Source organism: Lynx canadensis, chromosome D2, assembly GCF_007474595.2.
Source record: "Lynx canadensis isolate LIC74 chromosome D2, mLynCan4.pri.v2, whole genome shotgun sequence".
Classification (NCBI taxonomy): domain Eukaryota; kingdom Metazoa; phylum Chordata; class Mammalia; order Carnivora; family Felidae; genus Lynx; species Lynx canadensis.
In genome coordinates, this window is record NC_044313.2 from 75,948,271 (window position 1) to 75,975,103 (window position 26,833).

Genomic DNA, 26,833 nt, shown 5'->3' on the forward strand with positions numbered 1-26,833 from the left:
ATGCAAGAATATTGATAGAAGCATGCAAACTTTTGTTACTTTTTCTTCCAATCTTCTGTAGAGGAGTGGAAAAAAAATAAACTTCGTAGTTTTTAGAATAGAAATGTCACATTAAAAATGTTTTGTAGAAAATAGCTTAGCTTCTGTACATGTATACCTGTCTCTACCTTTTTGGCATTTTTTGTTTGTTTGTTTCAAGTTTGTATTTAAATTCTAGTTAGTTGGTATTCAAAGTATCACACAATTATACCTGATACAGTTAGATAAAAAAGGGAAAAGTGTTGAGGGATAATAGGGGTTCAGGGACACATGGAGCCTTCTAAGAATGAGATTAATCCAGAAACCCATGCCTTAGAGTCTTGCTAATTTGCTGGAGTTGGTCAGCATTACTGATTACGATCAGCTTTCCAGGAGTCCACATTCTATCACATAAATTTCACAGTTCACTATATCAATAAAATAAACATAGTCATCTTCTTTGGGAGAAACAAAAATTCCTGAGGATCTTCGTGAAAAGGACAGCATGTGATATAATGATAAAGGTCTTCAGAAATTCAATATAAGTAATTATTTGAGAACATATACAATAAAATCCAGATGTACAGGTGACATCTGAAGGTGGCTGAGCACAGGATAAGTACCCAGAGTCTGGAATAACAGAAGGACTGTGTATCCTTAAGACAGTCTCCAGAAAAAGCCCTCTCTCAGCTGAACAGGTAATATTCAAGACTGTATCGAGTACATCTGTTTCTCAAGAGTTGATCTGGGGAAGGATCAGTAATCATTTGTGAAAACTTAGAATTATAGACCCTTAAAACAACTAGCACTGAGAGAAGTCAAAACCCAGATAATGAGTTGTCATGATCCATTCTATGATAAAATGTATTCTAACTTCTCCCTTTTCCCATGAATTTTTCCAACACTCTGGGACCTTCGTGATCTAACCATACCTCCATATTGTTAGAGACCGCCAGTCACCTTATTTTTCTTGTTCTCTCTTTCATCAGGCTAGTGGGACTGCATAGCATTTCCTTCTGTATTCAAGGCACTATTTGATGCTTTTAAGGCTTAAGCAACCAAATGGGTAAATGAACGCTGTTCTAAATCAATTTTGTGCTCAGGACAAACCACATTCCCTCTCATGATAACTTAATCTAACATTGCTAATTTGATACCTTCTGATTTTAGAATTGCTCATTCTCCCCACCCACCCCCCACTCCACTTTATATTTTGTTCATGGAGATTTTTTTTGTGTGTGTGAGATGTAGTATACATTTTGCCAACAGGTCCCTGAAATAGATAATTATTTCAATGCGGCTGGGTTTTATTGCTTCAGCATCATAGTGGTTAGTTCTAAATATGCTGAATCCAAGGGAAATAATATTTCAACAAGTATGGGAGTATAAATGCTAAAGGAAGAAGTAAGCCATAATCATACCATATAGCACATCTAAACTTCAGACCTCCAACACATTAACTGAATGACATTTCTCTGTTTTAGTGTTTCTGTCATCTCTGGTCATCTATTAGTAAAAAATGTGGCATTTAAAGTTTGCTTTGGGTGAAAACATAATTTTCTTTTTCTTGGTTTTTTTTTGTGGTTGTTAAAGAGGAAACATTAGAAACTATGCCCATCCTATTGAAAAGCAGAACTTTGGAAGATTATTACACTATTCGATATTCAGCAACAAAGAGAATGGGTAATAAAGGTACAGACAACAAATGAAATGAGCTAAAAACCACAATTTGAGAATGAGTATTTGTATGTGTATAATTCTTTGACCAGGTACCGAAAATGGACGAAAAGAGATGTCCACGTTGTACTAGCTTTGTAGCTCTTCACATGAGAAGATAGCATTTGTAAAATTTCAGATCAGTTGTACATGCTACCTGACACCACATTGTTTAGTTCTGCAATTCATTCCACACATTTTCTTGAACACCTGTGATGTGCAGGGAACGTTACTGGATCTGTAGTATATGAATCCTTGCGGTTAAAACAGGCAGACAAGTCTCTTTCTTAGCCCCTGGTCTCATGGAGATTTTCTTCTAGGAAACTCCATATACATTCATTTAATTTTTAAGAAATTAAATTTAAAATTTATAAATGTGGGGGGGCCATTGTTATTAGACAGAGTTAGAATCTAAAGTGTTTTCCTAGGACTGCAAGTCGACTCTTTATAAATGTGGCCAACCTACAGTTTCAGAAACTGGAATACTGAACAAAAATAATTGAAGTGTAGAACGTGACTCCCAGCTAGATTTTTGTTTTCCCTTAGTCGGAGTTGGCCTGTTTGTGTTGTAAACCAAAGGGTTACCATCTCACTGCCTTTTGCTCTTGCCCCCGTAGTCACCCAATTGAGTCTTCTAAATTTCCGTCTTCTTTTTCTTATAATGCTGAGATTCAACATCACCTTGTAGGTTGTGACTACTTTTAAGGTGCCAAATAAGAATAGGTAAGGTTGACTTATTATGAAATTATGGGAAATATTTATAGAAAGAGTTCAGCTCTTAGAAAACTCAGAACTAGCCTCTACATGCAGCTGAAGAGGAAAACATTATGAAAACCTTTTCAGCAGTTGCTGAATGCTTGGAAATGCAAAGAGAAAAAAACAAAAAAAGGCAAGCCAACTAGGCTCCTGTGGCATTATGTACTGACTGTAGCTGGGATGTCCACGCGGTCCCAAATGCCCACATAACCGGGGAGGGTCCGTCAGTTTCAGTGTAAAAGTTTTGCTCTCAAAAGGCTGACCTACTTTAAAATATCTTTCATCTCCATCATAGGGATAAACTGTTTTCTCCATCAAGAAGCAAGGGGCAGTTGTAATTTTTTTTTTTTTTTAAGTTCCATATTTTTCTCCTATAGAGAGAAGTTGTTGAAGAACTGAATGGATGATTTTTTTCTTCAGGCCTTTCGATTCCCCTCCCCCCCAACAAATGCTAAACGCAAGGCACTCTAGGAAAAAATGGAAGAATCTTAATATTTTATTACAAACTTCAGTCATACTAAATGCAGTCATGATGTTGAATACTTTCATTCAATGCCTGCTATTTGATCATGGGTCTGATTTATTACCACTATTGACCTTGAAAAGGTTCACAGCAATCTTCTGAGGAAAACAGCTGGTAATTCCTGGTTGCTCTTGGTAATCAGAACTTTTTGCCTAGGGGAAAATTGAAACTTTGGACCTCCTCCTCCCCTCAACCTTCTTTTGTAACCTTAGAATGAATGATTTAGAGACTGAACTTAAAGTAGAAGGTATAATGTTTATTTAAGACTCAGTGGCAGTTTAGGTAGAATCTGGGATGGGACAGGACGCTACTCTTAAATAGATGCTTTAAAAAGCTACTTTTAGGGTACTGTTTCCCTGAGTAAAATTCTTTAAAAAGACCTATCTTCAGTTTTCTTAGAAAAACTAATCTGCAGTGAGGTTGAAATGAAATAATTTTCTTTCTTTCCACATAATCCATCATTTTATTGTCTGCAAACTTCCGGGTTTAGCTTTCAAGGTTTTATTTTATTACACTGTGATAAAATTTCCAATGGAGGGATTAAATTACATACCCAGGAAGCACTTCTCAAAGGACAAAGTACCAGAAAGAAATGATATTAAATATCTTCCGAAGAGAAAGCCTCCAACTCAATGTGACAAAGAAGAAATTCAAGCCTAGAGGTTGACCTGATCCCTCCTTATGAAGTATGGCTTTCCTGCTTCTAGATCAGTATATCTTTTTTAGGTCAGTAGTTTTATCAGATGAATCATCATCTCCCCTGAAGTATTTATTAATATTGAAATTTAGATGCTGTGTGAGAAAAATGAGGGTGATCTCTGCCCAGGGAGTTTTTTTTTTTTTTTTTTTTTTTTTTTTTTTTTTTTTAAGAAGGCAGTTGAATATTCTCTGTCTCTTGATCCTCTGACCTTCATCCATCAGGCGCGATTTCAGTTACTGCAGAGGATACCAGGATCTAGAATGTATTGTGCGAATTGTTCCGGCAGATCTTCGAGCTGGTCCACCAACTTTTGTAGCACAAACAGCAGAGGGTTTTCTATTTTTTGTTCGTTTGTTTTTCCCCCCTCAAGAATATACGGCATGCTGCTATCTTCTGTCTTCTTTGGGTTTTTCCTGATGACTGTCTTCATACATTTTATTGGGTCAGTAGAAGAATCAGTCTTTCTAACTCCCTTGCCTCTTTCGTAGATGAAAACGCTAGGGTGGTTCCTTAGGCCAATAATGTCTTACCGCTGTCTTACTGAAAAAGTCTTCCACGAAAGGAATTGGTTACACTGGGAAGCACAAGTGCAGAGTTCGGGAAGAACGTGAAAGATTGTTGGGTCTAAAAGGAGGGATCAAATGTTGCTGTGACCAATTTTAGACCACACCTGAAGAGCAGGCGAAAGGGTCTTTCAGTTTTTCTGAAACTGTGTTGTAATGACAATATGGTTTTGTGTGTCTGTGTGGTTTTGTTTTCGTTTTGTTCTTGACTTTGCAGGAAGAGGTTTAAACATGAAGGCAACCCTTTTAGATGTTAGCATGGCTATACATATGAAGCAAAGCTGCCTTTTTTTTTCTTTTCTCTGCTTCCATTTAGACCTATCACATAATTTAAGAAAAAAAATAAAACGTTAACCACAGGAGCTCTAACTATAGTGTGAAAAAAAACCCTGATCAATTTTGTTTTCGCAGCACGATATTATCAAAGATTTAAGAAACAAATTTGCCAGCCTCGGCGAGAACTCTCTGGTAACAGCATAAATGTCTGTGTTGGTTGCTTTTGATTTGAAGGTTTCTTTTTTTTTCATTTGTTTGAGCCCATTTCTTCCCCCCCTCCTCCTTTTAGTTTACTTTCTTTTTCATATTCTGTAACTAGCAAGCCTTCATTTTTTAAACCTCTTCCATCTTCCTGTGTCTATTTTCCGTACTTTGGATGGAAAGTTTATGGCAGCAAACTGTCACTCTGGCTACTTCTGCTGCGGCTCTTCCTGCTCTTAGGTCATATATGTTTTGGCCGTTGTGTTTATGGACATGATACTAATTGACCGTTTCATGTCCCATTGACTAAGCTTCTCTACCACGCCATTTGACGGACTCGCTGTCCTAGGGCTCTATGCAACTTCCATTTTGCAACTTATACTGCTTAGTTCCGTCTCAATTCTCCAGCGAACTGGATAGCTCAAGTGAATGATCCTACCAGTCTTGAACTTGCTGTGCCTTTATATTTTATTTTTATTTTCTTCCTTATGTTTTCAGTGGTAGTCTCAGTGGAAAAGAACCAAACCCCAGCCATTGCTCGAGCAGCACCATGCAGTATCGTTTGTTACCACCCGAGAATACAAAATATAAAGGCACATTGCTTCTTTTATTCTTGGGGGGGGGGTGACCGGGGAGATGCGTATCATAAGTCCGCTACTTAGTTGAAGCCTACCTTTTTTATTCATGTCCGCTTTCAATTTCGCTTAAACTCCAACACGTCTCAGTTCATGTTTTCCTGTCATTTAGTGATAACTTGCAACTCGAGCCATTTGCTGAGCAGTATCAAGTTATGGCCATGGCATGGGAGATGATTAAAAACGTGACAGACTTCTGCACAAATGTATCGTTCAGAAAGTGCACGTTTCAGTGATGAAGTTCAGTACTTCAAAACTGTGATACAGGCTTTGGACTAATCAAACAATTAAAATTGAGAAAATCCATCCGGATAAGCCAGTACCAAAAGTATACCAAGAAAAATATAAAGGGCAAAACCGAGAGTTGAATATTGTTAACATCTGTTGAATAACATTGTTGGTGTTGAAATGGTCCATGATGTTGTCATAGAGCCCATACATGAAGAGATGACTGAAAATATGGTCTGTAGAAAGCTGCCGTGCTTCATGACAGCCGCAACATAAATGGTTGGGGTTTGTGTTCAGGAAAAAGAAATGGAGAAGCAGAAGCTTCTGTACCAGCAAGCCAGGCTCCATGACCGCGGGGCTGCTGAGATGGTGCTACAGACCATCAGTGCCAGCAAAGGTGAGGCTCGCTGCTCCCCTCACACCCCTTCAGTCTCCCGGAGCACCCCTCTTTAACTCCTCCTGACTTATCTAGTCCCTGAATCTCTTGTTCATCCCCAGGTCAGGTGACTTCAGAAATGCGGGCCCTCATTAACCCAGTCCAACATGGATTTTTTTTTTCAGAATCTTATTCAAATATTTATTTTATTTCTGGTCCTTAAGTTTTGGAAATTCTGTCGTGACACAATAAATCAGGGGTGGGTCAGTGTTTTCTGTGAGAGGCCAGATAGTAAATATTTTCGGCTTTCCTGGCCGTGGGTCTCTGTCACAACCCTTCGACTCTGCCGTAGCAGCATGGAAGCAGCCAGAGACAATATGTAAACGAGCCGTGTGGCTGAGTTCTGATAAAACTTTATTAAACACCCCTCTCCCAGATCACTAAGGTTTTTATTTCTATTATTCTATTATTATTTCTATTTCTGTTATTTTTATTATTGTATTTCTAAGATAAGTAGAGGTGGATAATGTAAAAGTAAAATAGACTAAGGGTAGACAACTGGTTGGATTTATATTTTTATCGTTATTGGGGCACCTGGCTGTCTCAGTCCATAGAGCGTGTGACTCTTGATCTCAGGATTATGAGTTTGAGCCCCATGTTGGGTGTAGAGATTATTACTAAAAATATAAATTAATAAATTTTGTCATTATTATTTGAGTGACTTACTTCAAATTAGGCAGTCATCCTAATAAAGCAATACTATAAACATAGTAAGATAAAAAGTGCTAAAATGAAAATTATAAAAGTTGTTCAAACATAATATGGAGGGGAGAGGGGGTGCCTGGGAGGCTCAGTCAGTTGAGCACCTGACTCTTGATTTTGGCTTAGGTCATGATCCCAAGGTTGTGGGATTGAGCCCTGCATTGGAGCCTGCTTGGGATTCATTCATTCATTTCTCTCTCTCTCTCTCTCTTCCTTTGCCCCTCTCCTCTGCTTGTGTGTGCTCTCGCTCAAATAATATATATATATATATATATATATATATATATATATATATATATATGAAGAGAGAGAGAGAGGAGAGAAGGAGAGAGAGGAATTTTCCTTAAAATTCTAGGTAGCCCTTATTTTTTCAATATTACTTTAATATGCACAATTAGTTTTAAATCTTGACAGTTTTAGGTGTATTTAAAAATAAGTTGTTTCTGTTTTTTTCTTCAATGTCCTCATCTAGTTTCAATTCTTGGGTAAATTCCACAAGATGAGTAAAAACACTGCTGGCAAAATAAGCATTATTACTCGTTTAGTATTTCTTGACTTGTAAGTCAGTCTGTCCTACTCCATTATACAGATTTGTACGGGGGGTGATAATAATTTTAAAAGTATACGTTTTGAGACAGAAATGGTTAATGAAGTGGGTGAAATGATATAAGGAACGCCATTTTTTATATTTTGAAGGTGATACTGGACCAATGGTAGCGGCGACTTTGAAACTTGGAATTGCAATCTTAAATGGCGGGAACTCCACAGTTCAGCAGGTAAGATCTTGAAGCCATCCACAGAATGTACTCTTCAAACAGAGGGACCCTCTTGTCATCCGTTTGAGTTATTTTAGTCATCCTAAAAGCAATATTGGTTGTACAATTTTTCATTTCTGTGTAAAATAATGCCTTTATTTCATGGCCATCAGTCCCAGGATTCAAACATGTAGATAGCACCCTGCCATGTGGGGCACTGACTCTCTTGAGAAGTCCTATCACATGGTGTGCAACCTGCATTTCATGTGAACTAGCATAAAATGGTTTGTTTTAATAGTGGGGGGAAAAGTTAATATTCTTACCTCAGGAGCCTAGTTTGGTGATATGTTTTACAGTGTTACATGTCTTACAAGTTGATTCTCAGGATTTTGTCGTATATTTGGTGAGAAGCCTATGTCTTGGTTAACATGGAAACAATACACTGTTTAAAATATTTTTTAGTTGTAATTACAGTCTCCCAAGGCATGAAAAAAACCTCTTCCCAGCCAAGTTTTGTAGCTATGCCCTGTTAAGAAGTTAGACATGATCTGGGCTGAATTTTAGTGACTTCAACCAGTTACGACAAAGGATATAATCTCTATATCGCACTGAAGGCCAAGGTCTGTGAGTTTGTTAGAATCAGAATGTTTGAGTGATTTAAAAAACTCTCAGAAACAGACTGTCACAGGCTCTGTACTGCACACCCCTGGGAACACTACTTACATGGCCTACAGTTGTGGCCGTGAGCTCAGAAAGAATTCTTACGCTAATTGAAGAACAGCAAAACAAAACATGAGTTAAGCAGACTGTATTATTCTAAAACTAACATTGATCTCATATTTTTCTATACTGGCTTCTGTATGAGAAAAAAACAGTTTATGAACATGGAACTAATAATTATTCTTTCTTGGGTAAGTTTTGGCGAGGCAGGGAAAGCGCTACCCTGTTGGAAGGAAAGGAAGGCTAGTGAAAACCTTGGAATCTTTGACTTCAGGTTTCTGGGAGCCCCAGAAACATGACAGTGGGACAAAGCCCTGTATATGTTCCCAGAAGATCTTTGAGTCTAAGGAAAGCAGAGAAAATTTGAAGGTTGCCTTTTGGGTTGGTGAAGTTTGGGACTAGGTTAAGTTGGCAACCCAGAATAGCTGAAAAATTCGTTTGTACATTTTCCTCAAATTGTGTACTCTATTTTTTTTTTCCTCCTGCAAATATAATCATTATATTTTTGGACTGGAGGAGTACATAATGTCATCTGGGGTGCTTAACTTTTTCTTTTTAATGCCTCTGACAGCTTAGTGAAGCGTCTGGACTCCTCTTGGCTTGACTTTTTTAAATCACAAAGTAAAACTGCACCGTTTCTAAGAGAAACCAAAAATACTGAAATGTGGTTTTCAGAGCATTATAAACACATTTTTTAGCAAGTTCATTTGTGCTTCTTTATGAACTCCTTAAATGAAAGATGTAGTACTTGGTCTAATTATTGAGAAGAAATGGTTCGTCCAGGTGATGTGAGATGAAAATCTCTGGAATTTCTATTGGTGACACCGTCAGAGTTACTGCTAATCTGACCTGTATTTGTTGCTTACATTAATAGTTGAATGGAATGCTAAGTTTCCATCACAACTTCGTGAAAATAATGTCTTTTTTTCCCCCATCCAATTTACAGATGTCCCGTTTTCATTTCTATAGTAAATGACTACATGATGTGAAAAAAAAAGAAAATCTAAAGAAAATCTATTTAATCTATTTAATCTCCCCATAATAGTTAACAAATTCCCCTTGCTTTATGTTTTACTTTAAAAGTTCTTAATGATGTAGCATTTAGATTCAGAAATCCTTGGAGTCAGAAGTAGCCGTGAGAAATCATGTAATATATGCACTTCCTGTCTATCCAGGCCTTTTCTTTTTTTCTGTAAACCTTCAGGTACATATTCTACCGCCCCGCTTTAATTCTCTGAGCTACATTGCTTGTGTTTAAAAGATCCAGGAATTAATAAGTGCTACACATTTTATTAGACCAGTAAGTTATCACACTCCCCAGAAAATGGCTAGGTGTTTCATGTTCCTATTTTTATGTATGTGTACATATATACATACGTATGCATATACTGTGTGTATGTGTGTGTGCGTGTGCACAGCCTTGACGTATTTGGTAGCTGTTAGTCAAATCTTGGGGGGAAAATGACTACCCAAACTTACTGTTCGGCTAAGTCCCGTTCAGACAACACTGGTGATAGCAATTATTCACATCTATTCAAGATTCAGAGAAGAGCAGTATCTTTGTTTTCTTGAAACCTTTGGTGTGCCTTCTATCATTTTATCATCTTGTATGTACTTCTTGTTTGAAACTTGCAACACTTCATCCACATTGAAAATAGCTGTTTCATTTTAGTATATAATAATAAGTTAAGGGGCACCTGGGTGGCTCAGTTGCTTAAGCGTCTGACTTTGGCCCAGGTCATGATCTCAGGTTCATGGGTTCGAGCTCCAGGTAGGGCTCTGTGCTGACAGCTCAGAGCCTGGAGCCTGCTTCCGACTCTCTGTCTCCCTCCCTCTGCCCCTCCTCTACTCGTGCTCTGTCTCTGTCTGTCAAAAGGAAATAAATGTTAAAACAAAAAACAAAACAACAACAACAAGAGTTAGGAGGGTGGAGCCATGTACTGCTTTAGCATTTTTTACGTTTGTGTTTCATCACAATTTTGGGCACAGAGACTGGACATCATTCTGACAAGAGAAGAGACATTTAGTGGTCAGATGATTGCTACCATTGCTTGGGTTTAGAGACCATGAAAATGGAAACTAAATTTCTGTCTTATACACATAGGTCTATAATAGACAAATAATGTCTTATAGACAGTAGCATATGGTAGTCACACCACATGGATTATAATGCCCTTGGATGAAACTCAGCTTTTGGGGTGCCTGGGTGGCTCAGTCGGTTAAGCGGCCAACTTCCGTTCGGGTCATGATCTTGCGGTCCATGAGTTCGAGCCCCACGTCGGGCTCTGTGTTGACAGCTCAGAGCCTGGAGCCTGTTTCGGATTCTGTGTCTCCCTCTCTCTCTGACCCTCCCCCGTTCATGCTCTGTCTCTCTCTCTGTCTCAAAAATAAATAAACGTTAAAAAAAAAATAAGGAACTCAGCTTTTGTGTGGCAATCTCTGACTAGCATCCAGGTGGGCCTTCTTCCCAGTAAACTTGAACTAAGTGTCTACATCTTCACATCCTTAAAGACTGACTAGAAGAGTTGAGAGTATTATTTCCATGGATATTTATGGTGCTTATGATGTTTATGTAAAGCAGCTGTCTTGTTCCAAGCCACCTGTATATACTGCCGACATTGAAACGTGCAGCTATCTCGTTTTGACGTTCTGGTCACCATGTCGTGGTAAAGATGACAGTCGTTTTCGTATGCACTAATTTTTTAAAGTCTTTATTCCAGAACAAAAAGCATGTTTTTGATGTTTCTTGCTTAACAAAAAATAAGCTTTGTGTTCAGTGGCTGTGTGGTTTGTATATTTACCCCTAGAAAATGCTTGACTATCTCAAGGAGAAGAAGGACGTGGGTTTCTTTCAGAGCCTTGCCGGCCTGATGCAGTCGTGCAGGTAAGCCCACTCCTTCCTTGTTCCGGCTCTACTAAGTGGTTGTGTCTTTCAAGGTGTTTGTTTAACATTACTGACAGTAATTCTACACAGAATATTTTTTAGTGATTCAGTACACGTCAAAGTAGGACAATTGATGGTGCCTTCTTTCCTGCCTTGTTGTTAGGTGTTAGTAATGTCGTAATTGCTAACTTACTCAGCGTTAGTAATGTCTTTTAATAGTCTTCCCTATTCTTAAATAGGGACCTTGGAGAATTAACGTGTATGCTGCACACTTGAAAATGAGCAGTGTGTGCATTTTAAAAGAGAAAAAGGGAAATTCTAATTAGTTTTCTTTGGGAGCTTGTGGACCACTTCTCATTTTCCCTAAACAAATGATCCCTAACCTCATTTATGGTCATCATTTTCTATTTTTTGCAGTATTTAAAATCACTCAGACAGCACCTGACAAAGGAATCTGACAGATAGTTAGTGTAATAAGCTATTCCTTCTGAGAAAACATGATTATTATAATTACATTTCAGTGTGTCTGCTAACATTACAATGTACTCCCAAAGTCGAAACCCATTAATGCCTTCTGTTTGCCTCGCCCACGGATCATTTCATTGCAGGCCCTGGGGAGGGACTGGGCTGCTCCTGGGAAAATATGGTTGGTAGACATTGAATTGGGGTATGTCTTCAGGGTATGTTAATATTTGGTTCACATTTCATGATATAGAACTTGTACACATTTGCTCTCCTGAAGAAAGAAAATTTTCTCGTCCTCTAAGCGTTTTTCTCCCTGGTCTTGTAGCGTCCTCGACCTCAATGCATTTGAGCGGCAGAACAAAGCTGAAGGACTTGGAATGGTCACCGAGGAAGGATCAGGTATCAGTCACTTAAACTAAAAGGGTCACCTGTCCCCTCTCCCCCCCTTTCCCGAGATGAGTCAGTTACCAATTATCTTTGCAAAACAGAGAGATGTAGGGTTATTTTTACATGGCCAAAATGCTTATGTGACTCATTTAAAAGTTCACAATTGGGCACTCACTCAAATCATACCCAAAACCCAACTTCCCCAGTTGACCGTTAACTCCTTTTTTGTTCCAGACCTATTATAATTGGCCTTTCCCCTAGTTGGTTAGTAGATCAAGATCCCTTACAAGAGAATCATCTGTGAAATTATAAAGCATATGGATGAACCAAATTAGAGGATATTGGACTTTTTTTGGCCACTTTGGCAAACTGCCAAACCTTCAGATTCCTTGGTCTCCTTAGGAAAGTGACACTTTGAGATCCTCCGATGGACCACTATTCCGACAGTCTCCTCCCTTATAGCACAGATATCTTTGTATCTCATGCATCCCTATGTCTTCACAAGTCCAAATTTGATGAAAGAAATTAAGGAGTAATTCTTAATGTTAAAATAATTCTGATCACTTAATTTACATGCACACAAATATAATGACTCACATAATCTTAGACTTTTTTCTCTGTAAATAGATGTGTGTATAAACTAGAAAAATTAGTATATACTATAGTGAAAGCAGAAATAACTATTGCTGCACATTCGTTTTTAGTATTAGGAAAAAAATCTTCAATATTTTTTGTCTCGATTTGTTTTTGTTCTTTTGTGTTTGACATTTTTTCAATTAATTTAGTTTCAATGAGGCCCTGTGTGTTGATCTGTTTTTGTTTGTTTGGTCTAGTTTGCAGTGGTCATATTATCAATGCATTGGTTTTGGCACATCGGATCTTTGATAAAACTAATCTTGTTGCAAAAACTAAATTTTTCTTTTTGCAAAAACTAAATTTTATCCTATCTGCCATTTGCAGTCTGCTTACCTTTCTGAAATATTTTAGAATTAACTAATCTCTCTTATTTCTGCATATTTTTGTTTTCACATTAGGTAAAAGGATTAGCTGCATATTTCTTACTGTTTTTTAAGAATTATCAATGATAGGGGCGCCTGGGTGGCTCAGTTGGTTAAGCGTCCAACTTCGGCTCACGTCATGATCTCACGGTTCGTGAGTTCGAGCCCCATGTCGGGCTCTGTGCTGAAAACTCAGAGCCTGGAGCCTGCTTCGGATTCCTGCCTTCCTATGTCTGTCCCTCCCCCGCTTGCACTCTCTCTCTCTCTCTCTCTCTAAAGTAAAGAAACCCTGAAAAAAATTTTAAAAAAATTATCAGTTATTCTAATGCTGCTACACTACAGCTCCTGTGTGCTTTTATTTTCTTGTTGACATTTGAATGTATAGATTCCACCATCCGGAATTAGTCCTACAGTTACCTGTGTAAGCTACTTTTAAGAAAAAATTGCCAGCAGCACTGTAAACTTATTTAAATTTTCTGAAATGAATATCCAGCCAAATCTCTTGATGACTTAGGTTTATGTCAACAGTGAAAACACTGGCCCGAGGGCCCCATCCAGAGAGCTCAGAGCCCCTACAAATCTCAGAGCCCGTTACCTGCCTGCCTCTAGAGTCTCCAGGAAGCCTGGGCATCTCCCATTAGCTGTAAAGTGCCTAAAAGGGATGAATTCTCTGTCCAAAGTGGGACTTCCTGTCTCGGAGTTAGAAATCAGTTTCATTTTTCCCTGCAATTATTACCTGATGTTCCAGAAGCTCTGAACACAATTGCATTCATCATGCTTTGCCATTGTTCATATCCGCGCAGGAATAGTGGCTGTGCAAGGTTAGCTTTACAGGGTCTCCTACCCTTCGTCAACCAGCTACGGATTGGAATGACATTCGTGAGTCCCGAATCAGAAATAGCTGGGTGAGAATGCCCATTCTGACACGAGAATTAGTCACATCTGTTAGTAGGAGGTTGATTTGATTTGTTTATTCTTTTTCAACACACACAAATAATTGCCCAAACTGATTAACACGTTTTCTATTGTATTTCCTTACAAACAGCAAGACAAAACCAACATCTCAACTTATTTTTTCCCCGTTTCCTTTTCTTTCACCTGTAAATGTACTGTCCTCCTTTCCTCAGCCATCACACATGAGCGTGGTAATTATTACAAATGATCTGCCTTTTATTTATTTGCTCCTTCATTTGTTTTTAGCTTTGTGTACAGTCTTGACAGTGAAAGTTTTTTTGTGCATTGTTTTCCCTTTGGTAGACTGTTGAACGAATAGATGATTTAATTTCCATCATTATGCATCCTTTTATGTATAGAACTTATATACCAAGCTTTCCTTTTTCTCTCCATGAGGATGTTCAGTTATGAACATATTAGACAAAAAGGGTCAAGAATTTAAGTTATGTTTTCGGATTTGTTTCGTTCTGTTTCGTTCGTTTAAAAAAAATTCTGATGGACCCAGCGTTTGCAACTGTCATGTAAACGAATGAACCATAGATGTGTGCAGTGGTCTCTCTGTGGCGTTTCTGTCTCGGACGTTCTGTGGCTTTATGGCTGCACCAATGGGTGCATGCGAAATCAGTGGTGATCCGGGGGCACGTGTCCTGCTGAGTCTCCTCTTGGCCAGTGGGTTCTGCCAGTTCCCTTCCAATTACTGAGAGATCTACAGAGTTTTTTTCTATTCCTTTGAAAACATCACACATTAAAAACCTTCCTAACGTAAAAACTGTGTTTTCATTCTTGAGACCCAATTTGAAGAAGCAGTAGCAAACTAATAACAAAGATGGCATTAGTAGTTCAAAGTAGTTTCTAAAAGACATTATAGGCAGTGGTAATAAAAGAGGGATGAGATTTTTGAGGAGTACTTAGAATGTCAGCACGGCTTTAGAGATTAAATTGTGTTTTCTCAGTACACACTCTTGCCTTAATTAGGACGCCTATTAGAACACACGACGGCAATTCATTCACTCTATGAATAATTATACTACCTCCCAGATTAAGAATACCTATAGCAACTCTATCTTTTGGCATATTTAAACAATTTCTGTGACATGCCCATTTTTTTACGGGTCTACAGAAGTCAAGAAAAGTTTGTACCCTCATAAGGAGAGGGAAAATCAATCATCCCTCTCAGAATTCATAGAGAAAGATGAAAACTCCCCATCTGTTAGTGATGTTGTAGCTTTAAAGCCTGAGACCCATGCAGTATAATAAACTCAACACTGAGAAGACAATCTGATGAGTTAAATTTTCTGCATCCCAACCACCTGTCTCTAATAGGCTAAACCTCTTCCTGATGATGATAAAATGGCTGTAAATTATATAGCCATGGAAAATGTCTAACTTAAATGCAACTTTTTGAAACCTACAACCACCAGTAAGGTATTGTCCCCAGTTTATAGGTATGGAGACTGAGGGGTGGAAAGGCTACATGGTTTGTCCAGGATCACACAGTGAAGTGACAGGGTCAAGACTGAAATGCAGGCTCTCTGCCTCCCACTGTTACCAATTTCATGAGCCAATCCCTTAGCCCCATCTTTTAATACCTTCCGGGGGCTTATTTTATATTCACCATATCAGCTTAGGTGGTATTTTTTGCTTCTTATTGCTTTTTACTCTCTTTAAAGACACAAATCTCTTGCCAGTCTTTACATTCACTGTTGAAGTTTTAAAATCACTTTGGAACTTTTATGGTTTTATATGATATTCCTAAACCGGTATTGAGATACCATTAGGAAATATGTGCCTTTTTGAGGTTTGTATATAAGGATTTCATACGATTTAATATTTATTCCTGTTCCTACCATTGTTACTGCCATGAAAGTTTGCCAGTATTTCTGTCCCTTCTTAGCAAATTTCCCCCTTTCCTGCAAAAGCCTGGACTTCCCATTTGTTAAAAAAAAAAAACAAACGCAGTTTTCTTTGGCAAGTGTGTTGTTAGACTTGTGATGTGTTCAATGTTGTCTTCTCTGCATACTTTTTTAATCACGTGTTTTCTTTTAACGTATAATGAAGTTCAAAACCAAAAACCTTATGAATATTTAAAATTTCATTCCATCCTTGGATTTTTTTTTTCTCAGAACCATTTAACCTCATTACTAAGTCATTATGAGCTTGAAAGTGCATTTTTTCTTCTTTCCCACTTCTTGGAGTGTTGTAGAAGATACTTCATTTTATTTTTTGATCATTTTGTAGCAGCCCTGGACTTCATCAACAAGATGAAATTTTGAAGCTGATACAGTCCTCAGAATTTTTTTTTTATTTTTTTGAACATTTTATATAAAACAACTAACATTTCACCTTTCTAAATTTCCATCTGCACTTGGTAATGCGCCGAATTGAGGTTCTTACTCGGGATATTTATACTGACCTCATCAAATTTGTATGAAAATGCAGCAAAAGAATTAATTGTTAATTAGTCAAAATGATGATTTACACAATCTCCAAGCATTGTCTATCCTAATTTTTTGTTAGTATTTTAGTGCTTAATTGTTTACTGTCTATCTCCCACCCCAGATTTGCAAAGTCTGACTCAAGTGTAGTTCAGCCTAGCTCTCAGTTCTGACTACACTGCTCTGCCATTCCTCTGGATCAACCTTTTTGAGGAAAGCATGTGATACTAGTTCATGGCACTAAATAAATTTTCCTAACATCCTTGTACAGTTTTTAAACATTGAAGCACTAATTGAAATTTGAGTGGCTATTATGTGCTAGACCTTGTCCTAGGCATTGGCATTCTTTACGGACTCAGTGTTATGTAGATAGACTTGTAAACAAATAACTTCAGAACCCATGAGCTATGTGTTATGAGTGAACTGAGTTGAAGTACGTGTCTGCCAGGCTGATGGGTTAAGTTTCACAACAGAAGTAACATGTGGCCTGAAGTAGGCGTTTACCTGGTAGATGAGAAAGGCGTTGGATATGCCAATGAAAGGGAACCACATATGCAAAGCTTAAGGTACAAAGCATGACGAAGAACATTACTGACCTAGTGTGGTTGAAGAGACATGAACAGACTAGAGGCTGGAAAGATAGTTGGTGGGAGGCTGTGAAAGGCCTTTTGTGCCATGCCAAAGAATTCATACTTTGTTTCTGAGGCCATGAAGAGCCACTACGTAAGTAACACTTCGGTAGTGTTGTGTGTTGTGTGATGGTGTACCTGGCATTAAGTCCTAACGTACATTGTTCAAGCCAGTAACATTAAAGCGAACAGATTTCTCATTCCTCAGTAACGCTAGTATGCTGACTAAACACTGAGTCCTCTAACATTAGCAGCATGATTTCCTTCATGGAAGTTGGGGAGCTCTGTGGTTATATCTGATGATAGATTGAGGGGATTTTGAGAGTAGATTTTTCTCAACTGCTGTTAAAGGAGTCCATCTTTTTGTTGGCAGTGTTTTATGATTGGATTGCCGGCAACTGTCGTTGTAGGCAACAGTGTTTAAGATGGGCATTGCAGGGGCGCCTGGGTGGCGCAGTCGGTTAAGCGTCCGACTTCAGCCAGGTCACGATCTCGCGGTCCGTGAGTTCGAGCCCCGCGTCGGGCTCTGGGCTGATGGCTCAGAGCCTGGAGCCTGCCTCCGATTCTGTGTCTCCCTCTCTCTCTGACCCTCCCCCGTTCATGCTCTGTCTCTGTCCCAAAAATAAATAAATGTTGAAAAAAAAAAAAAAGATGGGCATTGCAGCCTGAAGGGAGGGAGATCAGTTAGGATGTTGGTTAATGGAATGGATAAAGAACAGTAAGGATTTCAGTTAGAGTAATGGGAGCTCAAAGGCATTAAGACGTTATAAGAGAAATAATCTGAGGATCACATTTGAATGCAAAGGTATGTTTCCCTCCATAACTAACATGTGCTTTATTTCTGTTATCCCTGGGACATACCTAATTTATTTCACACAGTGGTCATTTTTATTGTCTTGGGATCTGAAGTAGGAATGCATTTTATGCACTCATGTCACGTTGAGTACATGGAATATGTAGATTATTTATCACACCCCACAGCCCATTGAAAGTCTTTATTTTAGAAACCTAGGTCTTTTGAACCTGTGCCTTCCTATCATTGAAAATTCACTTTTATTCCTATTGTCCTTTGCATGTTTCAAAGCAAATGTACTTGTCTGAGCCAATTTTATTCTCCCAACAACCCTTTGAAAGTAAGGGGGTGAGGAGATCGTTAATTCCCATATCAAAGTGATGCAACAAAGCCTCAGAAAGGTGAATTGGCTTTCCCAAAGCCACATATCTAGAAAATGGTTTTCTGGGGCGCCTGGGTGGCGCAGTCGGTTAAGCTTCCGACTTCAGCCAGGTCACAATCTCGCGGTCCGGGAGTTCGAGCCCCGCGTCAGGCTCTGGGCTGATGGCTCAGAGCCTGGAGCCTGTTTCCGATTCTGTGTCTCCCTCTCTCTCTGCCCCTCCCCCGTTCATGCTCTGTCTCTCTCTGTCCCAAAAATAAATAAAAAAAAAAAAGTTGAAAAAAAATTAAAAAAAAAAAAAAGAAAATGGTTTTCTTTGGGTTCTAAAATTGATAAAAAACAAGTAGGAGTTCACAGTTTAACTAACATATAGTACATGTAGTCGGAGGTTGTTAGCCAAAGATCTGATCAGTTACTGATGTGAACTTTGTGATCCAGAAAGACCATTTGGTATTGAAATTACCTTTTTATTGCCTGTCTTTTCCATTAGACTATGAACTTCTTTGAGTTAGGGCTTGTGTCCATTAGTCATAATTATATGCCCAGGATCTCACAAGGTGCCTTCCATGTAGGAGACACTTAATGAATGTTCATCGAAGTTTATTGGACTTAAATCCTTTACTAGTAAATTGCTATAGGACCTCAGTCAAGCTACTGAATTTCTCAGTTGTATCCCACAAAATGGGATTCATGTCACCTGATTCATAGGATTATTATAAACCTAAAATGAGATGATGAGAAAATATATCTAGCACAATGCCTAGCACACTGTAGCCACTAACTAAATGTTAATTGTGAATCCATTTTAAAAATTGTATCCGTTGTTGGTTGAATAGTAGTATAATTTAAGTGGCCACTTAAACCATTTAAGCAGTGACATTAAAATTACCCACATGGAACCAAATACCTGACTTTTCACTATTTAAAAATATTTTTAGCCTTAATCTTTCAGTTTTGCCATTATACAAAATAGGTATTTGAGTCCTCTAAATATCACTGAGCAGAACTGTTTCTTCCATGGCAGGGGCAGGGGGAAAACACTCTTGAGTTCCACATAACAAGCTTTTGTAGGGAGTTCTTTGATGCAACCAGTGTTAACATTTCATGCCACTCATCCTTTTAGCTTTCCATTACTGGGGATATTGCCATGAAAAGACATTACAACAAAGAGGATCTTAATCTTCTGATCTATGTGTCCTAAATCAATTGTTTCTATATATCTACTCGGCATTTCACTTAATGTCTTCATTTTATCAACAATTATTGATAATTTTTAGCAAGTAATAACAATTAAACCAAGCTTTGTCTCAAGATAAGGTTATAAATGTCGAGCTAAGACCATGGGTGTTTAGGTAGTCAATAAAAACAAACACTTAAGCAAACATTATATACTTTTTAATGCCAATTGTGAGTAGAACAGTGGCCTTTAAAAGTGTCTTAACTTGATTAGATTTTTAAAATAGGAATTGATTTTACTGGTACCTTGCACAAATAAGGTCTAATATTATTTCCAAGTGAAATGGAGGTTTTTGAGACTCTTTTGGTCCATTAAAATTAAGATGGCTTTTTGGAAATAGAAACACTTTTAGTAAATATGTTCAAATGACTGTATTCATCACGTAGGCATGTTGTTCCCATGTTTATTTAGTGGTGTTGCCACTGCTACTGATAATGTTGACCTCTCCACAATATCTAAAAATGGTCACATCAATTATGAAGAGCTAGTGAGGTAGACAGTGCCCATGTTCCCCTCGTTTCATAGATGAGAAAACTAAGGCACGAAGAACTGTCTCATCGTCAGCAACAATATTGAAACAACTCTCCCTATATTACAGTATTAGAAATCATTAGCCCCTTATAATTAAAAATGAAACCCAAGGAATGTCCTTTACAGTATTATTTGACCATCATGCAGCTATTACAAATAGTAATTTTAGGAACATCAGAGCACTTTCAACTACATTTTACTCCATGTCGTTGTTATTAATCTTAGTTTCCATCTTGCAATGGAATGTCTTTTGCGTACATCACAAAATAGACCGTGCATCCTGTGCCTTCTGCAGACATAAAGCCACCACCCATCTCTGTTACTGTACCACTTACATGCAGCATGGGGAATGGCAGCATTTTAATCAGATAGTAACATGTTCGTTCAGCAATAGCACCCCAGTTTATACCTCGTTGTCACCTGATGGTAAAGGAAGGCTTGACCCGCCCCCTCCCACGCTCCTCCCCTATTGTTCTGCTGTGTGCAGCGTGTCCTTTTGTAAGTAAAGTTACTTGTATGTTTTTTGGTATACAGTCGAGAAAATACCGTGCATGCCGTCAGTAAATCCTTACGTTATAAATCAGTGTGCATTGCGCAGGGCATTTTCAGGAACACAGGTAGACTGTATGATATTTACTTCCTTGTTAACTTTTCTGAATACTTTCTATCAAGGGTTACTTATTCCACATGGAGTATGTGAACATTGAAAGTACATGGTTTATTGATTCAGTTTTCTAGAGAAAAGCATTTTAGATGGGCTCGCAAGGAAAGAATCAGGAAGACTGTGTAACTCATAATATTATGTTTTAAATATCATTTTAAAGACTCGTCTGATTCAAACAGTTCATGGAAAGATACTAAGTATCATAAGTGAAGAGTTTAGTTTATTAGCCTAGACTCTTCTCCCTTTCTTTCCTATCCCGTCATGAACGGAGACACTGAGGAATGGGCTTATCAGCCATGTACTGAGAGTCAAAGCAATGTGCACTTAAACTTGAATTTGCCACACAACTGATCTATATGCATGGTGATTTTAGTTTGGTCACCAAATATCATATCTTACAGGGAAACCAGTACAGTGATTTTATGTACTTTTTTTAATGTTTATATTAGTTTTCAAAATGGTTTTGCTTCCTAACCCTCCCATTATATGAAGCCTCTCACTTTGAAAGTCACAGACTGCAGACTGGTAAGTCCATCAGCTCTCTGTCATTATAATCATTCATAATTTTAGTTAAAGTAAACACATGGTCATTGCATAGTTTTCTTTCTCGGCCCAAAGTATTTCCAGTCTGAAAAGTTATTATCATTTTTTTTAAATACATAAGTACATTCATTCACTTGCCAAACAACATTTTTGTGTCATTTTGATTTCTAAGCAACACATTTAGATTCCAGAACATACACTCATAACGTTGACAGTTTTTCCACTGGCACTCTATGCTTTCAAAATCAACTTTCATTTGTGTGGTGCTGTTTTTTCGTTTGTTTCTTTCTTTGTGTTTTTGCTTTCCAAGTAACTTGTGACCAAGATACATTTTGATTAAAATGTAGGTAAAATATCTGAACCCTTTTTTGAGGTGTTTACCCCACAAATATATTAGTTTTTAATGATTCTGAGTAACTTCTATGGCTATGAGATAACCTTCTTTTCACCTTTTGGTTGGAGTGACTCATACAGCATGAGCCACCAAAGTCTTTCATTTGGTTTGGTATGTAGAATTAGGTCTGTTCGCTAGTTCTGTCTCCTCTGAAAGTAAAGTTCCAACCAGTGGCATGTCTATATCAGATTTCTGAAGTCTTTACTTTTTTAAATCCCTTAGGCAAGCCAACGAGATAGTTAATTGAAATGAATCAAACATTTTCTAGTCATTTACAATTTTCACAAGATCCTTTAATTCATTAAATAGAAGAAGCTCTCGGTCCTGTTTTATGTATGCAATGAATGCCTTTGCATTGAAATAATTGGTGGTTCTCTGGGAGCAAAGTAGATTTCACCTTGGCATTTGTAAGAGATGTGGACATCATTCCTATACACACCTTACAAAAAAACAAACAAAAAAACAAAAACCAAAAAAAGGAAGTTTAAATCTTCAGGTTGTTTCTAAAATGTTGCCAAACCCATGCTGCTACTTTTAACAGAGAGAAATATGAGTTTTAAGATTCAAATGTTCTTTTCTGACAAAGAAAAAGTGCATCTATCTGCCAAGCGCATGATCGTACAAGCTTCAGATAGACGAGTGGCTATGATTTGTGACTGTTTTTGGTTCAGAACGATGCTAGATCAACATGCAAGTTTTCTGGAGGTGGGGAAAGAAAGGGCGGGACCAGCGGGGATAGTTGATCATGTCTGATCTCTGGATTTTCTGCAGGAGAAAAGGTTCTCCAAGATGACGAGTTCACGTGTGACCTCTTCCGTTTCCTCCAGCTGCTTTGTGAGGGACACAACTCAGGTTCGTGAGACCCCAGACTCTATGACGGTACCAAGGAGGAAGTAGTTTGAAGCCAGTAGTGACAGGGGCCCGCTCATTCCAATTATGCCTTGTCCCTGAGTCCACAAACATTCTAGAGTATTCCTCCGTATGCTCAGTATACACTGTGACATTTTATGCATTGCATCCCTACTCTCAAAGTCCTTTGCTGGCCGCACCACTTAATTCCTAACACTTGTTTTTCTGTTAAATCAGGTGAAAAAAGACACGAGGTCTACAGAGAGCTGTATGGGTTTATTCCTTCCTACCCCTTCTCTTTAACTGGGGAATCAACTTCATAGTATCACTTAGCATAACGTATTTCCCTTTGTTGTTTATATAACAAGCTCTCTCCCAGACTTGTGCATCTGTGAAGGTAGGAACTGTATCTTAATTTTATCTTTGTTTCCCCAGCACTCAAGAACAAATGATTACTGAATGCATAGTTCAATTACTCTTTCCTAAATGGCAAAACTCCTTCCGGGGATGCCCAGGGCTGTAGGGCTAGCAATCAGGAAACAGACGTCAGCAACCACTTAGACAGAAATTGGAAATTGGTACTCTCTGAAGCACCGAGATGTTTTGGGGGTGCTCCCTTGAAGCACTACTCTTAGCCACAGCAATTTTGCCGGAGGCCTCAGTTGCTTTTGGAGTTATTCGGATAACTCATTCAAAACTTTTGACTCAGCTTTAGTAACTCCTTTTGATCTTCCATAGATTTTCAAAATTATCTGAGAACTCAGACTGGCAATAACACAACTGTCAACATCATCATCTCTACCGTAGACTACCTACTCAGAGTCCAGGTATGTCGGCTTCTCTTAGTGACGAGTGAAGGGGGTTGGTGAGTAGATGTGATGTGGTGGAGCTATTAAACCGACATGTTTTAATGCGTCGTGATTGTTGACCAAACAGAATTTTTTGAGATCTTTTGTCTTTGATCACCATCTTTCACCAAGTTTTAGGGGGGACCTGCCTCTGTTGTCTTTGCCTCCGATCCTGACTCCTACTTTGTTCATGATTTTCTTTCTGTAAGTGGGAATTTCTTTTCCCCCTTATGTTTTTTAGCTTGATGGCACTTTAAATTCATGTCGTTTTGGAAAGTACTTACATACTCTGCTCCTTCTTCTAAAGTTGATAGAGAAATTAGGAAGAATATTTGAAATATTTTTAGGAATGCGGAAGAAAGGCTTTCAAAGTACCCACAATGTACTTAACATTTGACAGGTAGTTCTTTTTAGCTGTCCCAATACTTGAATTAATTTTAAAATCCAGCTTAACACTCCATCAGGTAAAAATCTCTGTGATATTGTAGTCATCTTTCACACATTGGTGAAACTGAATCTGAAGGTGTAGGCCTACCTAGGTAATGAGAGCTCTGTACAATTTTTATTTCCCTCATTTTATTTACAAGAGTAACCAGGTAGAGTACTTTAAAACCTACATGTTCAAACTTACAGTTTCTCCCTTAATCTTTTGAGTATGTAAAAGCACAACCCTTTTTTTTTTTTAACTGAGAGCTTCTATTTTTGAAGCAAATACAAGAAATATTGCTGAAAACATATTTGTGATTTTTAAAATCATGTCTTGAAATCCAGATGCAATTTACATGCTAGACTAAATTGTGTTATTCCTGGGGCCTTTGGTGGCTCAGTCAGTTAAGCGTCTGACTTTGGCTCAGGTCGTGATCTCATGGTTGTGAGTTTGAGCCCCACATCAGGCTTTATGCTGTCAGTGCAGAGCCTGTTTCGGATCCTCTGTCCGCCACTCTCTCTGCTCCTCCCATCTGTACTGGTTCTCAGAATAAAATAAATAAACTAAAAAAAAAAATAAGTTTTATTATTCCTTTAGCCAACTAAAATTCCTTCCAAATGTAAGTTATTATTGAAAACATCCCATTCAGAAAGATTGATCTTGTTTAAGGGTGCCTAGGCGGTTCAGTTGGTTAAGCATCTGACTTCAGCTCAGGTCATGATCCCATGGTTCAAGAGTTCGAGCCCCGTGTCAGGTTCTGGGCTGACAGTTCAGAGCCTGCAGCCTGCTTTGGATTCTGTGTCTCCCTCTCTCTCTCTGTCCTTCACCTGCTCGTGCTCTGCCTTTCTGTCTCTCTGTCTCTCTCTCAAAAATAAACAAACAAACAAAAAAAATTTTAAAAAAAAGAAGATTGATCTTGTTTAGATGTTTATTTATATCTGTCGTGTCTGTGTTTGTAAGTAGTCCAACCAGTTTCTTGAGGGGCATTTATAAGAGCGAGGAACATTTTGGAGTTCTCATGAGGAAACGTTAGTGAACTTTGTTGGAAAAAAAAGGAGGTCAGATGTCTGTAACCCCAAAAACATCCAGGACTTGTCTAATGTTTGTACTTACATAAAATTACATAACATTAATTTAGCTTTGCTCAGTAGATAAATATGCATTAATCTTATGACTCATGTCTGTGAAATTCAAAGTCATCAAAGACAGCTAGTCATTATTTCAAGCTAAGTTTTCTGCTTTTTATCTCTAGTTATTATCTCTGTCTCAGGAAGACATTGCCACATTTTCTGTTTAGGAAAATCATTGAGAATACTATTTACTTCACAGATATTTTTGTTTGCTTCCAAATCTTGTTATTTAAAATGATTTCCTATTCTAGATTTCAAAGCCAGGCAGGTCAGTGGTAGCTTTAGAATGTGTCTTAATCCTATCATCCCTCTTTTGCAGGAATCCATTAGTGATTTCTATTGGTATTACTCTGGGAAAGATGTTATTGATGAACAAGGACAACGGAATTTCTCCAAAGCAATTCAAGTAGCAAAACAAGTCTTTAACACGCTCACAGAGTATATTCAGGTAAACATTTAAATATTTCTGCTGTTTCAAGAAAAAAAAAGAGTCAACTTGTTACCATTAAATTCTATGGAGAAATGCAATATGCCAATTTTCCTGCCGTCATTCACATTCGCTATTGACCTTTCACATAGATTCTTAACCAATGACAATTAAATATCAGGTTGAGGTGTGAATTTATATGGCATGAACTTGCCTTACCATTCGGCAGATTGAGTTATTATTAACTCCTTTCAGGGGTGAACCAGGATGGGGACTCTATGGTATCTCTAGGGCCTGGTGTATATTAAGCACTCAATAAATATTAAAGAACGGAGGGAGAAAGGACAGAGCAATAAACTACTCTTTACTGTATTCCAACAAAAATGAGGAAGGACTTTCATAGAAACCTTATATAAAAGAGAATGTGTTTAAGACTTCACTATGGAAGGAGTCCAAATGTCCATCATCACACAAATGGATAAAGAAGATGTGGTATATATCAGATATACTACCCAGTAGTGAAAAAGAATGAAATCTCACCATTTGCAACAATATGGATGGAACTAGAGGGTATTAAGCTAAGTGAAATAAGTCAGAGAAAGATAAATATCATATGATTTTGCTCATATGTGGAATTTGAGAAAAACAACAGGTAAACATAGGGGAAGGGAAGGAAAAATAAGATAAAAACAGAGAGGGAGACAAACCATAAAAGACTCTTAAATACAGAGAACAAACTGAGGGTTGCTGGAGGGGGACAGTATGTGGGGGAAAGGGTCAAATGGGTGACAGACATTAAGGGGGGAACTTTTCGGGATGAGCGCTGGGTGTCCTATGTAAGAGATGAATCACTGGGTTCTACTCTTAGCATACTGTATGTTAACTAACTTGAATTTAGAAAAAAAGAAAAAAAATTAAAAAAGAAACCATTCAAAAAAGCCAACAACTTCATTTTAGTACATATGTATGTGTGTGTGAAGGCACATACACACACGTACATATAAAATCATATAATAATGTATATTACAGGTAGAACTCCAATAACCATGAAGAAAATACCTTTTTGGGGGGGCACCTGGGTGGCTCAGTCGGTTGAGCATCCGACTTTGGCTCAGGTCATGATCTCACAGTTTTGTGGGTTCGAGCCTCACGTCGGGCTCTGTGCTGACAGCTCAGAGCCTGGAGCCTGCTTCGGATTCTGTGTCTCCTTCTCTCTCTGCCCCTCCCCCACTTTGTCTCACTCTGTTTCTCAAAAATAAATAAATGTTAAAAAAAATTTTTTTAAATACCTTTTTTTTTTTAAACATCAATTCATTTTATGTTCTTCTTAGGCTATATTTCTAGTCTTGACCTGCAGATTTTTAAAAGATTTTATAAAGTTTTGTTTTTTTCAACCAGGGGAAACTTTATTATTATCTAGGGAACCAGTCAGTCATCTTTCCTTTCAGTGTTCTGTCTCCATGGCCAGTTTGACTCTGAATCAGTCAGTCTGTTTGAAGTACCATGTGCCAAGGATAAATCAGGAGGAATAAACTTGGGAGGTTGTGTCATTAGACTAAACATAATCTTGCGACAGAAAGAAGTTAAGTGAAAATGACAGATGGTACCCCAGAGCCTTGCGTGGCTACTA

The 26,833-nt window shown here is 38.1% G+C and overlaps 1 protein-coding gene across 6 annotated transcripts in view; it reads left to right on the forward strand.

The window, feature by feature from the left end:
- The window catches only part of RYR2 (ryanodine receptor 2), a 767,906-nt gene that overhangs the window by 681,523 nt on the left and 59,550 nt on the right, over positions 1–26,833 (forward strand). For all 6 annotated transcript variants that reach the window (XM_030335594.1, XM_030335595.1, XM_030335590.1 and 3 more), the window contains 7 exons: positions 5,914–6,013; positions 7,451–7,530; positions 11,037–11,113; positions 11,904–11,977; positions 22,294–22,374; positions 23,110–23,198; positions 25,096–25,224. In XM_030335594.1, coding sequence (XP_030191454.1) covers positions 5,914–6,013; positions 7,451–7,530; positions 11,037–11,113; positions 11,904–11,977; positions 22,294–22,374; positions 23,110–23,198; positions 25,096–25,224 — 630 coding nt within the window. The remainder of the gene's footprint in view (positions 1–5,913; positions 6,014–7,450; positions 7,531–11,036; positions 11,114–11,903; positions 11,978–22,293; positions 22,375–23,109; positions 23,199–25,095; positions 25,225–26,833) is intronic.